The following is a 20,722-nucleotide window of genomic DNA, read 5'->3' as shown; positions in this document are numbered from 1 at the left end:
TGCCGCCGCCGAGACAAGAGACAATTTTTTTTTTTACCAAAATGACCCGAGAGCCAAAGCCCTGGATAAAAAAAATAATGCAGTTTATACGACCACCATTCTTCATGAAAAACATGCCAATCACATCATTTTCACCATGGACATTTGGACAAGTGATGTCCAGTAAGCAAGCTTATCATGACGGCACAGTGGTTAGATGATAATTTAAACATGCAGAAAACGAAGTCAGCCACTCAATAATGCATTAAGTATGTAAAATGACGAGCGGTCAGATGACTTTGTAACGTTGCCTTTATTTTCGGCTTAACAAAACTCAGGCCCACGCACGGGATGGAGCTCCAACTCCGTCCAAATAGTACTGCCTTGTATCAGTTTAGCTGCTGTAGAGCAAATGTCGTGAGTGCCGCAAATGTAAACAAAGTGCTGCAGAATGGGTACATGACATCTCGCTCTTTTGAGTTAATAATTTTCACAGTGTGCAACAAAGCATATAACATTAGCAATCACTTTTCAAATTATTTAACTTATTTGTCTGCTCAGTTACAGTCACAGTAGATAATCAAAACCTATTGGCACTTATTAACACTTATCAATTTAAATATGCACATTCCTGTTGTAATGAAATAACAATAATATTCTGTAGCCACAAATATTCAAAATCTTTCCTTCTTCCAAGTTTAAAAAAATTTTTTCTTTTTTTTTTTTTAGGATTAAGTATAATAATTTATTGCTTAGAATAAGGCTGTTAAGATTATTTTCAGCTAGCTATTTTTCTTTCAAGAAATCTGAGAGAAATACGCTTGAAGCGCTGGCAGATAATTTCACTTATTTCCAAGAGATTTACACTTAAAACTGATTAGTTTTAAGGAGGTGTGTTTTGCAGTGTAGTAATGTTATATATGTTCGGAATGGCTTTCTTTTAAAGGCATTTTTGTGCAACTTAGGTATTTACTCTGTAAGTAATTGTTGCCAAAAATTTACCATTACACAATGTCAGACAATCTGTCGTTATTTAGATGTTGGAATTGGCTACTTGTTCATTTTTTATGTTGAAAAAAAAAAGAGCAATAAATTATATTTTTGCACAGTAATATTTTCTTTTGTGTATACTTTAATATTTTACATAAATCTTTTAGTAGAATTATTGGCTTGACCTTATCGGTTATCGGTTGGAATGAGGAGGAAATTATCTGTTATCAGTATCATTTGAAAAATGTATTATCGTGCATCACTACTTTTAAAGTAACTTTAATATGAATTACTTCAGTAACCTACAGTGTATCACAAAAGTGAGTACACCCCTTGCATATCTGCAGATAATTAAGTATATCTTTTCATGGGACAACACTGACAAAATGACACAATGAAAAGTAGTCCGTGTGCAGCTTATATAATAGAGTTAATTTATTTTCCTCTCAAAATAACTCAAAATATAGCAATTAATATCGAAACCCCTGGCAACAAAAGTGGGTACACCGCATAGAAACTACGTGCATCCCTAAATGTCCAAATTGAGTACTGCTTGTCATTTTACCTCCAAAATTTCAGGTGACTCGCAACAGGAGTTCTGTCAGCATTGCTCCAGAGATTGAAGAGGTGGGGGGGTCAGCCTGTTAGTGCTCAGACCATACGCAGTACTCTACATCAAATTGGTGTGCATGGCTGTCACCCCAGGAGGAAGCCTCTTCTGAAGACGGTACACAAGAAAGCCTGCCCGTCCCATCAGACCATAGGACATGGTTCCAGTAATCCATGTGCTTTGTTGACATGTCTTCAGAAAACTGTTTGCGGGCTTTCTTGTGTACCGTCTTCAGAAGAGGCTTCCTCCTGGAGTTATAGCCATGCACACCAATTTGATTCCTGAGGTTAAAACAAAAACTGATTAAGAAGCTAGGTTTTTGCTAGCAATTTGAATGGTTCTGTAAATGTATGGCACTGGGCTGAAGAAGTGTCCACTTACTTGTGTTACGATAATTGACGTGATGGCAGGGACCTTTTGAAAAATGGGTCACTTCACTGTGACTTATTCTGCTGTGTGGGTGAAATTTTAGGGCTGAACTGTGTCATTTTTACCCATCAGAACTGGCTGGGCGTGTACGTCTTCGTCTTATTCGCCGTGCTGCTTTTCGGCTTCATTCTCTTCATGTACCTAAAAATGCCGGAGACTAAAGGCAAGAGCTTCGAGGAGATCGCCACCCTATTCCGAAGGGACGGGAAAAAGGCGGCGCCGAGCACCAAGGTCGACGACGTTGAATTGCAGCAGCTCAAAACGCCGATAACCGCTTGAAGCATGGCCCACAAGTTCATAATTTTATGGATTTGCTTAACTGATTTGCCATCACTGACAGCAATAGACATCTGATCCATTCGAACTGAGAGGGCTGACAGGAAATGTACATTTTCAGTGGCGAAAACGGTGATAAATTTCCAATTCATTTTAACTTAACAGTATTTCAGTATCGTCAGTTTTTTTAAGTTAATTACTATGAGCAAGTGTACACGGTAGAAAGAAAAATAAAGTTGTATTTGTAAGTATTTCTTTTCATTCCAATATGACACTTTGGGCTTGTTCTCACAATGTTGACCCACCGTATTCATGGAGAATAGCAACTGTGCCTATACTATGAATTATGAAAATCACCAAGTAAGTGAGGAACATTATAAATGAGAAAAAAAAACAAACCAAAAAATATTAAATATATTTTTAACCCCAAAATCCCCCCCCCCCCAAAAAAAATCATGACTTTATATTGTTGATAATTTGCTTCATTATGAAATCTCACAATATTCTATTCTAAATGTTGTAATGTTACAATTATCTTTTGGAGTTGTTTTCTTTGAAATTTGTTTTCAATATTTTGACCTGATTCTTTTGTAATTTTTAAAAAGACTAGTCTTGTATTTTCTGTTTTATTTCTTCCAAAATATAGCTACTCTAGCAATCATACAGTTTTAAGAATGACAGTAAATAGTAAATCATTTACTCTAGAAAACTATTTCTGTGCATGGGATATTTATGTTCCTCCTGTATTTTAATTTTTTTTAAAGCACGTATTGTACAGTTAGAAGAATGAACTTTTTTGTGAAGTCCCCCACAAAAGAACTAGTGTTAATTATGGCGTGACTACCTCATTGTAATGTAATTTTTGGCATTATTATATATTTCTCAATTTCCTTTTTTTTGTGTGTGTTTTCACTAATTATTTGTGGTCATGAGTACAATAAACCGACAAAATGAATGAAAAATATGCAATATATATATTTCTTTGTAATAAAAATCATTGTTTATATTCAATTACCCTATTTTTCGGACTAAATGTCGCAGTTTTTTTTCATAGTTTGGCTAGGGATGCGACATATACTCTGGAGTGACTTATGTGTGAAATTATTAACACATTATTATAACATTTCACATGTTATTGTGGTGTTTTGGAGTGACACTGATGGTTTGGTAAACTCGTGAGCATGAAAGCTTAAGTTTGAAAAAATTATGTATATCCATCTTGCCCTGTCGGTCCTCGGGTGGTTTGAGCTAAGCAAAGCAAAAGACCGTCTAAGGTGCTAGTCACATGATCAGTTCGAAAAACTATTTTGTAATGATGTGCGCCCTGCGCAGTTGAAGAAGCGATGCATACACAGCGAGTCCAATTCTCTTATCCAATAATTTAATTTGGTGGTGTCTCTTTATCCAAATAGAAGTAACAAACCAAAAGACTCAAAAACGTATTCACAACGAAACAAACAAAATTAGTACATTCCTTCCGAGCACAATGCACTAAGCTACAGTCAAAAACTACCAATCCCTGTGTCATTAGTTGTCATTTTAAGTGTACCGGGGCAGACTCCAGGTCAGTGGAAAGAAACGTTTGACAGCTCCTAGTGGCAAGGAGTAACATTACATTAACAAAAATCAGCAATATGGTTCATACAAATTTTGACCCATTATAAAAATATCTTTTTTGTTCATTCATTAGAGTTGTTTGTGTTATTGCTTTACAACTTTTATAGACAATATTTTACAGGAAAACTATATTTTAAAATCCTATATAGGAAAGTCAATTACATGCAATGACACTTTTTGGCCCCCTCTGCCCCCCTTAAAATCCGCCTATGCTTTTAGGTGAATATTGTAATAATCTTCCAGAGCCCTCTGGAATTGCATTAAACACAATAGAATATTCACGAGGTGTACCAACAATACTATAAGCAGAACAAAATGATATGAAAAAAAAATGATATTTATATGAAAAAAGTTGACCATCATTCAATAATTGACTATGAAAATGTTATTATTGACCCACCTTTCAATATATATTTCGATATTGTATATCTTGATTGTTCCAAATGTAATATATTCAGTATGTGGTGAAAAATTGTGTTTGTACAGTGGGGCAAATAGGTATTTAGTCAACCACTAATTGTGCAAGTTCTCCCACTTGAAAATATTAGAGAGGCCTGTAATTGTCAACATGGGTAAACCTCAACCATGAGCAGAATGTGAAGAAAAAAAAACAGAAAATCACATTGTTTGATTTTTAAAGAATTTATTTGAAAATCACAGTGGAAAAAAAGTATTTGGTCAATACCAAAAGTTCATCTCAATACTTTGTTTCGTACCCTTTGTTGGCAATAACGGAGGCCAAACGTTTTCTGTAACTCTTCACAAGCTTTTCACACACCGTTGCTGGTATTTTGGCCCATTCCTCCATGCAGATCTCCCCTAGAGCAGTGATGTTTTGGGGCTGTCGTTGGGCAACACGTACTTTCAACTCCCTCCACAGATTTTCTATGGTGTTGAGATCCGGAGACTGGCTAGGCCACTCCAGGACCTTGAAATGCTTCTTACGAAGCCACTCCTTTGTTGCCCTGGCTGTGTGTTTGGGATCGTTGTCATGCTGAAAGACCCAGCCACGTCTCATCTTCAATGCCCTGGCTGATGGAAGGAGATTTTCACTCAAAATCTCTCGATACATGGCCCCATTCATTCTTTCCTTTACACAGATCAGTCGTCCTGGTCCCTTTGCAGAAAAACAGCCTCAAAGCATGATGTTTCCACCCCCATGTTTCACAGTGGGTATGGTGTTCTTCGGATGCAATTCAGTATTCTTTCTCCTCCAAAAACGAGAACCTGTGTTTCTAACAAAAAGTTCTATTTTGGTTTCATCTGACCATAACACATTCTCCCAGTCCTCTTCTGGATCATCCAAATGCTCTCTAGCGAACCACAGACGGGCCTGGACGTGAACTGGCTTCAGCAGGGGGACACGTCTGGCAGTGCAGGATTTGAGTCCCTGGCGGCGCATTGTGTTACTGATAGCAGCCTTTGTTACTGTGGTCCCAGCTCTCTGAAGGTCACTCACTAGGTCCCCCTGCATAGTTCTGGGATTTTTGCTCACCGTTCTTGTTATCATTTTGACGCCACAGGGTGAGATCTTGCATGGAGCCCCAGATCGAGGGAGATTATCAGTGGTCTTGTATGTCTTCCATTTTCTAATAATTGCTCCCACAGTTGATTTCTTTACACCAAGCGTTTTACCTATTACAGATTCAGTCTTCCCAGCCTGGTGCAGGTCTACAATTTTGTCTCTGGTGTCCTTCGATACCTCTTTGGTCTTGGCCATAGTGGAGTTTGGAGTGTGACTGACTGAGGTTTTGGACAGGTGTCTTTTATACCGATAATGAGTTAAAACAGGTGCCATTAATACAGGTAATGATTGAAGCCTCGTTAGACCTTGTTAGAAGAAGTTAGATCTCTTTCACAGCCAGAAATCTTGCTTGTTTGTAGGTGACCAAATACTTATTTTCCACTCTAATTTGGAAATAAATTATTTAAAAATCAAACAATGTGATTTTCTGGTTTTCTTTTCCACATTCTATCTCTCATGGTTGAGGTTTACCCATGTTGACAAGTACAGGCCTCTCTAATCTTTTCAAGTAGGAGAACTTCCACAATTGGTGGTTGACTAAATACTTATTTGCCCCACTGTATATCATTGACCATGAGATAAGAAGTTGAGAATGAGTTGGAATTTGACTAATTTAATGGGTAACTTAGAAATGTTGTAATTACACCTTAAAAATTCCAGACCTCCTACAGATTTAAAAATGTGCAGTGATGAAATTCCATATTGAGTTGGGATTTTTCAACTATAATTTAATCCATTTAAATCAAAACGGTGCATTCAAAAAAGTCTAAAGCGTTAAAGCCTGTTGAAACTACATCATTAATAATAACTAGGGCTGTCAAAATTATCGCGTTAACGGGCGTTAATTAATTTTTTTTATTAATCACGTTAAAATATTTGACGCAATTAACGCAGATGCCCCGCTCAGAGAGTTTTAAATGACAGTACACATTAAAACGCTCACTTGTTGTGTTTTATGGAGTTTTGCCGCCCTCTGCTGGCGCTTGGGTGCGACTGATTTTATAGGCATCCATGAGCATTGAGTAAGTAATTATTGACATCAACAATGGCGGGCTACTAGTTTATTTTTTGATTGAAAATTTTACAAATTTAATTAAAACGAAAACATTAAGAGGGGTTTTAATATAAAATTTCTCTAACTTGTACTGACATTTTTCTATTAAGAACTACAAGTCTTTCTATCCATGGATCACTTTAACAGAATGTTAATAATGTTAATGCCATCTTGTTGATTTATTGTTATAATAAACAAATAGTCCTTATGTAACGTATGTGTAATGTATATATCCATCTTGTGTCTTATCTTTCCATTCCAACAATAATTTACAGAAAAATATGGCATATTTTATAGATGGTTTGAATTGCGATTAATTGCGATTAATTACGATTAATTAATTTTTAAGCTGTAATTAACTCGATTAAAAATTTTAATCGTTTGACAGCCCTAATAATAACATTCTTTTTTTATGTAATCTAGTTTTGTTTTCCCAAATGAAATTGAATAAAATTCTGTCTATTTTAATACTAATATCTCTTGAAACATCAAGCGCTATCGCTGCATATATCAGTTTGGAAATACCTTCGACGTTAGAGAGTAATGGAAATGTTTTTAAGTGATACACTTCGCTTAAAGTGCCTGACACGAAAAAGCATGTTTATCTCATAATGCACGCGGTATTTTATACTCCTGAATGAAATGGACCGCTTAGATGTGTGTGGAAGCGACCGCTATATTTATTTCTTTTTTTGAATCCCGCGCCATGAAAATGAGTGACTTCCGGCAACAGTCTCGAGTGGAGAAAGAGGGCGCTGTGACGTGTATGGAGGAAGGAGTCCTATTCACTATACAGCCGTACTGTTTTATTAGATGGACTCAGTTATGTGTGATTTTCCGCTTTGAGAACTTTGAAACATCACTCGGTTTGGGTTAGCATGTCGGCTAGCTGTTACGCCTCTTGGTTTGTTGACATTCTCCGAAGTCGGAGAAGGGAAATGACATAAGCCCGATTTAGGTGGCATAAAATATCGTTCGGGAGGTGTGACAGTAAAAGTGAAGTCGACAGTTTTGACCATTATGGAGTAATTTTTCCATGTCGTCTTGAATAAATGCATTTTTATTACCGTATTGGCCCGTATAAGATGGTGTTTTTTGCATTGAAATAAGACAGAAAAAGAGGGGGTCGTCTTATATTAGCGGTCTAGACGTTATATCCATTCACGGCGCTAGATGGCGCCAGATATCATTGAAGAGATGTTCTGTCATGACAGATCTCAGCTACTCTCAATTGCAATGTTTTTCCTTATTCAGATTTGTTTCAAGACTACAGTCACAGACTTCACTTTGATGGTTAATGCAGTTATTGCAATTTTTTTTATCACAACAGATTGGTTTATTTACATTTCAAAAACCAGAAGCCATTTATTTTTCGAATGTGATTGCACTTTAGTTTACATATTTAAATGTTCAGCTATTAAGATTTGAATGAGGCAAAATAACATGCTTTTTCTCTCAAATATGTTATTATCATTTGTTTGGATGTACTGTAAGTTTTGTATTTTCTGTATAAAAATTGATTTGGTGTTCAAAAAGTCTTTTTTTTCAAACTTGAGTCTTGAAAAAGAGGGGGTCTTTTTATAATCGGGGCCGTCTTATATTTGGGCCAGTACGGTATTTCATATTCCATTTATCACAAGAGTGTTATTTGTCATGACCATGCCATTTATTTAGCTATTGGGGAAATTGGAGAATATCTTGTAAAAATATTGGAGTAGAGAGACTAAAACAATGACATTTTGCGGCTCTCTTCGTCTCGTTTTCCTCGTTCCGAATAATTCCCTCTCAACGCGCTGACTGGTACTTCTCAAGCCATTTATTTAGCTATTGGGGGAAAATACTTGGATAAAAAGAATATCCTGTAAAAATATTGGAGTAGAGAGACTGAAACAATGACATTTTGCGGCTCTCTTTGCCACGTTTTCCTCGTTGTGAATAATTCCCCCTCAATGGGCTGCATACTAAATCAGATGAAATCTTGACTCCGCTGACGTTATCCACCAGTTGGGTCTGCGCTTTGCTAAATTGTTGTATATAGCCAAATCGTCTCAAAATATTATTCTAATTCACATAATAATCCTATTTAAGACTTTTTTTTCTCCTGTCGTACGCACTTTGAAAATGTACGTCAGTCTTTGTCTCCCTACCCATATATGGTCACAAGGTCCCCTAAGAGCAGGAAGGTGTTTGACTATGCCCCTCCCCTTTTGGTCACGTGAGATGTTACCTGTACTTCCGCCGTTCAAATACTTTGTAGACGGCCTTGTGCGCTCTTTTTTATCTGGTGTCCGTAGGAAACGAAGGTAAGGTCATTTTGTTTATGGCGCCTCTCTCAAAGCGAACGTGTTAGCTCCAATTAGTGAATTCAAAACGAGATAGCAATACCGCTCGATGTTAATGAATAACTGGTCCGGAAGTGGCGTCTTATATAGGAAGCGTGTCTTTGGCTAATATTTAGCATTTTATGGCTGTCATTTGGGTGTTGGCCTCCGCAAAAAGACAGCGATTGTACCTGTTTTCTTGTGTAAAAAACGAACGAAAACCAGCAGCGGTTCAAAAGCGGTTATTGTTTAAACATTTATTCAACTGCGCCCCGTGATATTACATTGACAAAAAATTTCGACCTTGATTAGGTCCAAATATTTGCTAATTACTCATACCTGTTTTGAGACACGGACCGTCGTTCAGGTTACGTGGTGAGGCACGCGTGCGATACACATAAAAAGCGCGTTGAAAGGTTCTCATGAAAGCCATTTTACTCAATATTTTTGTGTTCAGACGTTGTGCCTCGACAAAAATGCTAAAGCTTTCATTAGTGCCATGTCTCACCTGTTTAGTCGGTTGACGTCACAAAATGGACGCGGCGGCCATTTTGACTGGAAGTACAGTAAATCATTTAGATTATTACGGAGTTCAAATGGTAGATTTTAGCAATTTCATTTTTTTCGTAAAATATTTGAAATATTCCAAATGTAATTTTTTGATTCATAAGACGTGTTCTATTGAATAGCCTTACAATTTTACTGGATGAAATAAAGTAAAATTTTCAAATATATTCCCACTGCTTTTACAAATTTTCAAGTTACAGCCTGGCTTTTTAAAATTATTTTTTTGTGTGTGTTATTGTGGTCCGGTTTTAGGTGTAGTCAAATGTAAGCTTTTCATAGAAATATTTGGTTTCATAAATTGTCTAGAATTATTATATTTAAAATTGAATTCTTGGGGTCTTGGGGTAGCTGTATGAATCACTAAATTCAAGACTATACGTAATTTCTTTCGACAATGGTATATTTTCCAATATGACAAAATGTTTTGATTTAGGATCTTTAATTGATTTTTTTATGATATGTACTAATTTAACACCAGTTTTCATTTAAACAGCTATATACATATATATGTATATAAAGACTGTTTTACCCGCTCATGGAAAAATAGAGTGCATTTTATTTGCAAAAGTTTTTTTAGTTCGTGATTAAAACGATACCATGTTTGTATAGGAATTCCTGGTTCTCTTCATCTAAATTGTGGTATGTGAGAGTAATTTGGCTAATTTATAGGCACTCTAATAAAGGTTGTTGATAGTTTGCACCATGGAAAATAGGATTTTTCAGGAAAAATGGATATGGCTATGGCCTGACATTGTTCGCAGCATCTCAGGGGATGTGCACTCCAACTTAAGTAAGCACAGGGCCAAACAATGATATGCTATTCAAGAAATCTGAGTTTTGAACTTGTTTCTCCTAACTAATCGATGTATCGCTAGCCTGATGTATTAGCATTCTTCTACAATAAGGTATTTTATCTGATGCACCTAAGTCAGTATGTTTGATTTACATGATTTCCTTAAATAAAATAGGGTTTTGTGTTTTATATCGCTAACAATTAGTCTGACTTTTTTTACTTCATAATCACAAAATGGAACGTTCCGCTGCATGTCCAGCACCTGTTCCCAGATATCAGAGCGACGTTGAAAAGATGTTGGATTAGCATTCCTCTGTCGATCTTATATTGTTGAATCAACGTTGACACCTGACACTTGCCACGTTTACATGGAGCCAAATATTCCAATTACAATCGGTTTAGATGTTCAAACCGAATAAATGTGTTCCATATAAACACCTCATTCGGAATGAACAGGCCCAAACCGAATGGAATTTCATTCCGATTCACAGGGGTGGAATATTCCTTTTCCCAAACCGATTAGAAGTAAAATTATATCATGTAAACAGGGAAGCGGAATGGTGTCTGGTTGCGTTCTTTCTGCACATGCTCCGTACTGACGTGGTGACGTCACTTGGTGACGTAAGTATCGTCACTTGCAACATGGCTTCCAAGCACACGCACAGCGCACCTAATTGGAGTCCGGCGGAAAGTTTATATCCATGAATCCCTCCACCAGTCCACACAACTTTTTAAATGAACGGCGTGTCATTCTGAAGTGTTGTTTCCACTCGAAAAGTTAAAACAGCAGCTGATCTGATGATCGATCTCCATGTTTTGCAACGTGACGCTTTGTTTTGATTAATCTGCGCATGTCGGACGGCAGTTGTCAAACGTCCTTTCGGAATAAAGGCAGACACATGTAAACGCTGGATCGGAATAGATGAAGTGACATGTAAACAGCTGGTCTGAAATTTCCATTCGGAATTATTTGAATCGGTATGAATAAAAGTCAGCATGTAAACGTGGCTACTGATTTGTCATCACTTTTGCACCCTCGATTAATGTTGTTTCAACGTTGAAATCCTTAAAAAGCCTAAACGTCATTTTGATTATTAATAATATTGGAACAACGCTTGATCAATGTTATGTTTTCCTTTATTTTCAACCATGACGCTATTATTACTTTCAAATATGCTTTTATTTAGAGGCCCTGTTTTATTTAGACATATGAGGTAAGCTGACTAAAAAATACTATACTGAATAAATAATAAGAATTAAAAACTTTCAAATTATTTTTAATAACGCTCAGTAAATATATTTCAAACTTAAGCCTCCTCTTCAGTCTGACGAGCTTCGCTGCGAACCTTGCCACCAACGCGGTCTGGGGCATAGCGTAGCCACTTCTGCACAACAGCGAATGCATATTGTGACGCGTCCATCCCCGTCTGGCTCTTCAGTGAATCAAGAATACGAACAAAATGACGTTCACAGTTAATACATGTCATAGAATTCAAGCAGATATCATGGGTTAGTTTAACATACTTCAGTATTTTGTGGTGAAGTGTGTTTCTCTACCAATCTCAAACCAAATTAGGGCTACATGTGGGAAGCAGCTAGCTACGATGGAAAAATGCCCACACTGTTCGATTGTGTAATATCTAGCGATTTTAGCACTTGAACTGAAAAAGGAATTTAGTTTGCGTGAACTTAGCTAACATCCACGCTAAGTAGGTCTTCGCATGAATGCCAGTCACAGCAAATGCACAGTTTCTTACAATTTTGGCAACTCTGTCACATTGTGTCAGGCAAAGGGTTTTACATACAAGTAATAATGACAAACACGGTTCTTTGTACTATAAGACATAAATGCTATTGAAGGCTCTGAAAAGAGAAGGAGGCTTACCTTTAAATATGGCTATCCTTAAATGAAGCCTTTCCTGTGGAGTTCGTTCGAGTTGAGTCACTGTCTGTCTTGCCGGTCGAACAAGAACACAACTATTTTTTGACCAAAACTCTCCCTCATCCATAATTTGATGACTTTTCAATCATATTTCCGATCAATCATAGATCAACTATTTGTCAACAGTTGTTCATCATCTATAAAACAATGTTAACCCAACCTTTGCCTGACATACCATAGAACATTGTTTCAACGTCACTGCCACGTGTCATCTGTATTTGCAACATTGATTCAACATTGTTTATTGTTGAAAATTTTGATGTCAACCATACTGATGATTTTGATTGAAAATCAACATTTATTCAATGTCTGTCTGTCTTTGAAATGACTACCTACTGGGTGCTTTAAAATGGATCAAATTTAAGTCCTAAATTGTAATCTGTGCTGTTTTGCTCATGTTTTTGATTTGTTGAAAAGAAGAGGCCCTTTGACTGCAAATTTTTTTCACACAGCAGGATAATGGACAGCGAGCAGTTTCAATCTGCATCATCCGGGGCATCTGCCACATATCCCCAGCAGGCTTCTGCCTTGAGGAAGAACGGTTATGTCATGCTTAAAAACCATCCCTGTAAGATAGTTGACATGTCTACTTCTAAGACTGGAAAACACGGGCATGCCAAGGTAAAAAGACAAATGTGAGACTTTTCTAGTTAAAGGGAAAAAACACCTTTTATCATGTACATCCCAGTGATAGAAATGTGTTTAACGTATTAAAAAAAAACCCAATTTCTTTTTCTGATGTCTAATAGTGGAGAGAGAAAAAAAAAAGCTAGTATTTCCACTAAGTGGCTGCCTGACATCACATATGTGGCTTTAAGTGAATTCACAAAATGGCTGCGTCCATAATGTGTAGTTTCTTTTTTTTTCTTCATTACCAGAGAGCTATGAAATTAGAAACTTGCATACTTAAATGCACTGAGCACCTTTTTTTCTTTCATATTTGAATATCAGGTGTACTAGGTCTTGAGCTCTAAATGATTGACAAACAGTGCTCATAACGGTACAAAACACATTAAATTTTTTTGTAATTTTTTTCATAGGTTCATCTTGTTGGGCTTGATCTTTTCACCGGCAAGAAGTATGAAGATATTTGTCCTTCGACCCATAACATGAATGTCCCCAATGTGAAAAGGACTGACTACATGGTGAGATGTCTGTTTTCCAATGCAAAATCAGGCCTTGGGACTGTTTTAGTTGCAATTTTGTAACCACGGGTACCTAACCAAATAGCTTGCGGCCCGCTGATTTGGTACAACTGCCTTAGCACAGACATGTTGCTCACAAAATGTGAGGTTTCTGTGCTGAATGATTGTGCATTAATTTGAATTATGCGAGCTACAGCTAGCCGTTTATTGCTGTTACTCCAGAAGTCACCTTCCTGTTCTTAATTGACTGGTCGACATTTTGTTGCATTTTTTGTGCATGGAAAGTTCTTAACAGTGGTACATCGACAAACGATACTTTCGACATCTGATGTAAAATTTGACTCGTCATTTGTCTTGACATATGACGACTTGCTCGAAATACACTTTATGACTGACATTTCATTGCTTTCCCGCAAGAGGGATTTTCTTGAGAGAGAAATCAACATGGGTCTTAAAAAGGTCAGTGCAGGTGGTGAAAAAAAAGGAAAAAGGTGACGCGAACCTTTGAAATTAAGAAGGAAATGGTGAAAAATATGATCGTGGTGTGCACGGCAGTGAACTGGCTCAACAGTACGGCCGAAGTATGTCTTCGACCTCGATGGTCCTCCTCTGACCTCCGTTTGCCAGTCTTTATAAGTTAAGGTGCGAATTAGTAAAAAGTTCTCACTTTTCCGCACCCCTCTCACTCACACGTCAGTCACACGGTGCATTCAGGAAGAGCATGCAAAAAACGTCCACATTAAAACCCGATTCGTTACATTATTATTATTCCGATCTGTATTTACAGTGCCTTGCAAAAGTATTCGGCCCCCTTGAATCTTGCAACCTTTCGCCACATTTCAGGCTTCAAACATAAAGATATGAAATTAAATTTTTTTGTCAAGAATCAACAACAAGTGGGACACAATCGTGAAGTGGAACAACATTTATTGGATAATTTAAACTTTTTTAACAAATAAAAAACTGAAAAGTGGGGCGTGCAATATTATTCGGCCCCTTTACTTTCAGTGCAGCAAACTCACTCCAGAAGTTCAGTGAGGATCTCTGAATGATCCAATGTTGTCCTAAATGACCGATGATGATAAATAGAATCCACCTGTGTGCAATCAAGTCTCCGTATAAATGCACCTGCTCTGTGATAGTCTCAGGGTTCTGTTTAAAGTGCAGAGAGCATTATGAAAACCAAGGAACACACCAGGCAGGTCCGAGATACTGTTGTGGAGAAGTTTAAAGCCGGATTTGGATACAAAAAGATTTCCCAAGCTTTAAACATCTCAAGGAGCACTGTGCAAGCCATCATATTGAAATGGAAGGAGCATCAGACCACTGCAAATCTACCAAGACCCGGCCGTCCTTCCAAACTTTCTTCTCAAACAAGGAGAAAACTGATCAGAGATGCAGCCAAGAGGCCCATGATCACTCTGGATGAACTGCAGTGATCTACAGCTGAGGTGGGAGAGGCTGTCCATAGGACAACAATCAGTCGTACACTGCACAAATCTGGCCTTTATGGAAGAGTGGCAAGAAGAAAGCCATTTCTCAAAGATATCCATAAAAAGTCTTGTTTAAAGTTTGCCACAAGCCACCTGGGAGACACACCAAACATGTGGAAGAAGGTGTTCTGGTCAGATGAAACCAAAATTGAACTTTTTGGCCATAATGCAAAACGATATGTTTGGCGTAAAAGCAACACAGCTCATCACCCTGAACACACCATCCCCGCTGTCAAACATGGTGGTGGCAGCATCATGGTTTGGGCCTGCTTTTCTTCAGCAGGGACAGGGAAGATGGTTAAAATTGAATGGATGCAGCCAAATACAGGAACATTCTGGAAGAAAACCTGTTGGTATCTGCACAAGACCTGAGACTGGGACGGAGATTTATCTTCCAACAGGACAATGATCCAAAACATAAAGCCAAATCTACAATGGAATGGTTCAAAAATAAACGTATCCAGGTGTTAGAATGGCCAAGTCAAAGTCCAGACCTGAATCCAATCGAGAATCTGTGGAAAGAGCTGAAGACTGCTGTTCACAAACACTCTCCATCCAACCTCACTGAGCTCGAGCTGTTTTGCAAGGACGAATGGGCAAGAATGTCAGTCTCTCGATGTGCAAAACTGATAGAAACATACCCCAAGCGACTTGCAGCTGTAATTGGAGCAAAAGGTGGCGCTACAAAGTATTAACGCAAGGGGGCCGAATAATATTGCACGCCCCACTTTTCAGTTTATTTGTTAAAAAAGTTTAAATTATCCAATAAATTTTGTTCCACTTCACGATTGTGTCCCACTTGTTGTTGATTCTTGACAAAAAATTAAAATTTTATATCTTTGTTTGAAGCCTGAAATGTGGCGAAAGGTTGCAAGGTTCAAGGGGGCCGAATACTTTTGCAAGGCACTGTATAATTTACTTGTTTAACCATGTGTAATTGCTATTTGTAATTGTACCTGCAGTATCGGAATAACCCGCTCAACATACGACAATTTCAACTTGCAAACCACAAGTTGTGGAGGTACCACTGTATAATTAAAGGCAGAGGTGTAGCAAGGGTCCCCGGGGGCCCCAGGCAACAAGCTACATGGGGCCCTTCGAGCGTGTGCAAGTAAGAGGGACAGTTGGACTTGGCGCAATAGCATATTTAATAATGCCTCTGTCTCATAAAGCGCTTTTTAGGACACTCGAAGTGCCCGGCTTCTACTACATTAGCACATAAAACTACTGTAACATAGTACACTCACATCTGTCTTGCTTCCTTTTCTCCTCCTCTGCTTTTTTTTTTTTTTTCCTCGTTGCTTCCAGAAGGATAACTTCTCTTCATTTTGGATATACGCCAATTTTAAAAAAACCCAAATCGCCTCTCACTCTGAGTCACGTGAGGGGTGGGGGGGTGTAGAGCGAATGAAGGGGCCCCTTCAGGGAACTCAAGACACAAGGCTTTCACTGTCGCACTTGTCGCTGCGACAGTGCAGTAAAGCTGCGTGTGCTAAATCTGTTGGCACTCTGGGGGCCCCTGCTGGCTAGGGGCCGCAGGCAATTGCCTGGTTTGCCTAACGTGGCGCCTCTGATTAAAGGTGTATTCTGTCTTGCATTGTTCAAACTGAACATGCTTGGTTTTTTGCGCACAGGGCGTGTTACGTCTGTGCAAGACTGCAATGTACAGGTTTGGAAACCTGCCGAACAGGTTCGCTCATGGTTAAGAAGCCCGGCTAACTGGTTCTTGGGCAGTAAATCACTGGGAACTTTTATTAACTCATTGGCTGTCATTGACGTCCAATCGACTTGGACTGGAAGTGCTGACAGCGATCATTCTGAATGATTTAATGTGGGGTCACTCTCAGGCTGAAACCCTTAAAGAAACATGTTTTTTTTTTTTTTTTTTTTTTTTTTTTTTTTTTAATGCTTATTGACAGGCCATTTCATTAATATCTGAAGTGCAAATCCTACATTGTGCGCCTTTTTTATTTTTATTTTTTAATTATTTTTTTAAGTCTGCATTTCCCTCTGCTGGCTAACTTGGAGCCCACAGGCAAAAGTGTGCAATTAATTATTCGGCCCTGATGCAGAAAAATGTAACCTCGTGATCTGAGGATTCATAGATACCGGTCCATGCTACATAGTTACCAAGATTCAAGACTATTGGTTCACAAATGACTTAAGAGTAGGAATTTAAAGTTAGCCCACAAGAAGAACAACACCTTGAGTGACAACTTGACAGGCCTTCAACCTTTAATGATTATTTCAAATTTATCTATATAGGCCTTTTACAAAAAACCTAAGAGGTCCTCACAGTGCTTTACAACAAAGCAAAATATAGTTGATAATAGAAGGCAGGAGAGTAGAATAAAATGGGGGGGTGCGCATTACGCTAAAACTCATTACAACAAATAAAGGAAAACTGATAAAATCCGAACACATTAAAACTCTAAAAAACAGGCTACCCTGGTGCGGAGGAAAAGCTAGTCTAAAAAATTCGGTCTTTAACCTAGACTAAAAAGGCCTAAATTAGTGATGGTCCGAATGTCAGGAGGCAGACTATTAGGTCCGGGGGCAGCAACAGCAAAAGAGCTATCACCCTACTGTATAAGTATCAACCCAGGAACTTGCAAGAGAAGCTGGTCGGAAGAACAAAGAGCCCTGCCAAAACTGTAAAAGTTTAAAATCAATTTTAAAACGAACTGGAAGCCAGTGGAGTGACGAATAGCACAGGGTATTATGTTCACGTCTGGATCTACTGTTTTGTTTTTTGTTTTATTTTTGCTAAAAACAAAGTTTGCCATTTTGAACATTAAATATCTTAAATAAAGGTTGAACATATCCGCAAAGTATTTTTTTGTTTTTTTAAATAACACGTCTCAACTTCATTGGGTTGGGTTCATATGACAGTTTGTTTGTTTGGAACATTTTTCTTTACATCGTCTTATAATTTGTTCGAATATGCATGTCATGCACTGACTGCAACAGATTCATTTAATTTATCTTAAAAGCCAAATAACAGGGTTGTAAATCACCATTTTCATGATAATACCATACGATATCTGCAGATGTTACAAAGTCTGCCGTGATTCAATTTAACACGATATGTACACGTTTACCACAATCACGTACAGTTCACTTAAAGCAATAAAAGAAATGCAAGGCAAGGCAAATTTATTTATATAGCACAATTCAACACAAGGCAATTGAAAGTGCTTTACATCACATGAAGATCATAAAAATCACATTAAAATCAATAGGACGTAACAAAACAAAAAAAAAAGACGATTCAAATAGGAAATTAAATTATACATAAATATCGCATTTAATCACGAATAGAATATAAAAAAAAAAAAGAAAAAACAAATACTACTGCTAATAATTGAAATCAGCAATGGAGATAAGAATAGAAAGCAAATAGAATGAAATATATAGACGGTTATGGATATGCAGTGCTAAACAAAAGCGTTTTTAGCCCTACAGAGCTAACAGTTTGAGCATACTTCAGACCAGTTGTTCCAGAGGTGAGGAGCATGATAACTAAATGCTGCCTCACCCTGCTTGGTTCTTGTTCTTGGAACATGCAGGAGACTGGTTCCAGACGACCTTAGGGGTCTAGATATTTCATACGAATCTAAAAAATCAAGCATGTGTTTTGGTCCAAGGACACTAAGTGTTTTGTAGACGAGCAGTAGTATTTTATAGTCTATCCTTTGACTCACTGGAAGCCATTGTAACGATTTCAAAACCTGTGTAATGTGGTCCAGTTTTCCTGTGAGGACTCTGGCTGCAGCATTCTGTACTCGCTGCAGCTTCCTGACAGATTTTTTTATCAAGACCCGTAAATATACCGTTGCAATAGTCCAATCTGCTGAAAATGATTGCATGCATACGTTTTTCCATGTCTTGTTGAGTCAGAAGCCCCTTAATTCTGGCTATATTTTTTAGGTGCTAATAAGCAGATTTAGTGACGGACTTTAGATGGTTATCAAATTTTAGGTCCGAGTCAATAATTACGCCAAGGTTTCTGACTTGATTTGTAGCTGTAAGCAATTTTTTTGACAATTTTGTTGCTGAAACGTTTCACACATAATGTTGAATTAACAACTAATTTTTAGACTCCGCTACTCTTAGATGGAACGTTACGTTGAGTAGTTGTGCAATCTAAATACCCACTCAAAACGGTGAGTATACACGAGAGTTGGTGTACTTTCCATATTCCATATTTTGAAATGTAGCTTCATAATAATTTTAATGCAACTGAATGCTGCATCCTTTCTGGATTTCCTTTTTGTCGATATTAAGTGTGTGTTTCTGCGTTGATTCATTTAGGTCATGGATCATGATGATGATGGTTTTTTGAGCCTGATGGATGACAATTCAGAGCAGAGAGATGACCTTAAAATGCCAGAAGGCGAGTTGGGCGAAGCCATAATCAAAAAATTAGAAGAGGGTGAATCAATTTTGGCAAGTACATTTTTTTCATTTTGCTATTTGCTCATTATTTGGTGCTGCAAACACAAAAGTGTCGCCAGCAGTCCTGTCACATGTTATACTATAGCTACATAGTGTGTCATGTCAATGTAAAATGAATACAAGTAGTTAAATGATGTAATCGCAGTTTTTTTTTTTTTTTTCCTAGGTCACAGTGCTGAAGGCTATAGAAGACGAGCAAGTTGTCGCTTTCAAGGTGCAGCCCAAATGAACTGATTGTTTGCTGCTTCGCTGTCCACCATGAGTGTCCCTGTTAGGTCATCTCAAATGTGGAGCTGGATTGGCGTGGGTTCCTTAAAACCCCGTTACCTGGGCTTGAGTGACTGGCAATCAATGAAGTTAGCATAACATTTCACCTAAAGTATGGGATTTTATTTTTGCGTATCGGAATAATCCATAGACAAAAGAGGAGACCGCTCGTGGACTTAGTTACATTTGACATATTCATGAGAAATCTGGCCATCGTAACTGCCAAGTTAAAAAAAAAAAGTGGGCATTTGTTTTTAAACACACATTCAAACTAGTTTTAAGAAATCCCCGGAAGCCAAACGAGTAACAATTTCGCACCAGCCAGGTGTCTGATTTGTTGTTTGTCCTTGGTTGTGGCGGTCCTTTAAAATACAGTAAGAGTTACATTTAGGTTACTTAGGATTTAATATATACTATACATATCAATACATTTATGGGCAGGGAATTGCAAGCACCCTCTTTTAATGGTGTGGGTTAAAATTGAGGATAACTGCAAGTCTGTCCATGAATGCCCCAAACTATGAACAGCTAAGCAATATTCTTCCACATACTGTACACCTCACTGCTGAGGAAGCCGCACAGGTGTGCCTTAACATATGTTCCACATGGCAATAAACAAACGCGATAATAAAAGTCCAGTCATTTGTTGAAAAAGTTTTATAAATAAGTGTTTTTCATGTGTATTTGGTTGATTTTAACTTAAGAACGTTTATTGGGCAGTCGTTATTGTCTTAATTTGTGATTTTGAAAAGTTAAAGCATGAGTTCTTGTTTTCAACAGTTAAATAAAAATAAGCTGTGGGTGAAGGGAGAGTCATACTTACTGAATGTCGAATACCTAGGGTGTGGGTGGTCTGTTTATTGTCCGTTTAATATTTTTGTAGGTTTTTGTGTGGTGTTTCGCATGGTTATTGGACCTCGGCTGAAAGTTTACATTTCCATGCCAGAATCTACTGGGACTTGTTCAATGTTTTGTGTACAAAATGCAAATAAATATTCATAGCTTCTGTCATGTGTCAAATGTTTTTTAGTTTATCAGAATTTGCACCATTTATGTTCTTTAAACACGCACTTTGTAATGGTTCATATTGCTGGATGGCAATAGTTGCATGGTGAAATAGTGCAGCGGAACAGGAAATGGAATGTAGAAAGAAAAAAATCACGACTAGGGGTGTGACAAAATATCGAAATGGTGATATATCGTGATACTTTGTATCTCAAAAGGTTATCGATATGCTCCTGCCATGAATCGAGATA

General features: G+C 37.7%; 2 protein-coding genes across 3 annotated transcripts in view; both read left to right on the top strand.

Moving 5' to 3' along the window:
* Positions 1–3,225, top strand: part of slc2a2 (solute carrier family 2 member 2) — a 30,045-nt gene extending 26,820 nt beyond the window's left edge. Inside the window, exon 12 of the mRNA XM_057859798.1 lies at positions 2,081–3,225. Coding sequence (XP_057715781.1) covers positions 2,081–2,287 — 207 coding nt within the window. The 3' untranslated portion in view covers positions 2,288–3,225. The remainder of the gene's footprint in view (positions 1–2,080) is intronic.
* Positions 3,226–8,646: 5,421 nt separating this feature from the next.
* Positions 8,647–20,472, top strand: eif5a2 (eukaryotic translation initiation factor 5A2). Of its 2 annotated transcripts, none has more exons than XM_057860398.1 (5): positions 8,647–8,783; positions 12,556–12,724; positions 13,144–13,248; positions 19,056–19,190; positions 19,366–20,472. In XM_057860398.1, exons 1-5 carry the CDS (start codon positions 8,674–8,676, stop codon positions 19,426–19,428), a joined length of 582 nt encoding a protein of 193 aa, XP_057716381.1. In that variant the 5' UTR covers positions 8,647–8,673; the 3' UTR covers positions 19,429–20,472. The 2 variants fall into 2 exon arrangements, with proteins under 2 accessions (XP_057716381.1, XP_057716383.1); XM_057860400.1 differs by having other exon boundaries at positions 8,672–8,783; positions 12,559–12,724.
* The last annotated feature ends 250 nt before the right edge of the window (positions 20,473–20,722 follow it).

The sequence above is a fragment of the Corythoichthys intestinalis genome, chromosome 15, assembly GCF_030265065.1.
Source record: "Corythoichthys intestinalis isolate RoL2023-P3 chromosome 15, ASM3026506v1, whole genome shotgun sequence".
In the NCBI taxonomy this organism is placed as follows: Eukaryota; Metazoa; Chordata; class Actinopteri; order Syngnathiformes; family Syngnathidae; genus Corythoichthys; species Corythoichthys intestinalis.
Note: the sequence above shows the minus strand (reverse complement) of the source record. Positions and strands in the feature narration are given on the sequence as shown.

Bases quoted from the DNA above. Each gene is read 5' to 3' on its own strand.
- eif5a2 (XM_057860398.1), top strand. From the start codon at position 8,674: ATGCCCCTCCCCTTTTGGTCACGTGAGATGTTACCTGTACTTCCGCCG. The intron at 12,725-13,143 runs GTAAAAAGACAA...TTTTTTTCATAG, and splicing joins GAAAACACGGGCATGCCAAG to GTTCATCTTGTTGGGCTTGA. The intron at 19,191-19,365 runs GCAAGTACATTT...TTTTTTTCCTAG, and splicing joins AAGAGGGTGAATCAATTTTG to GTCACAGTGCTGAAGGCTAT.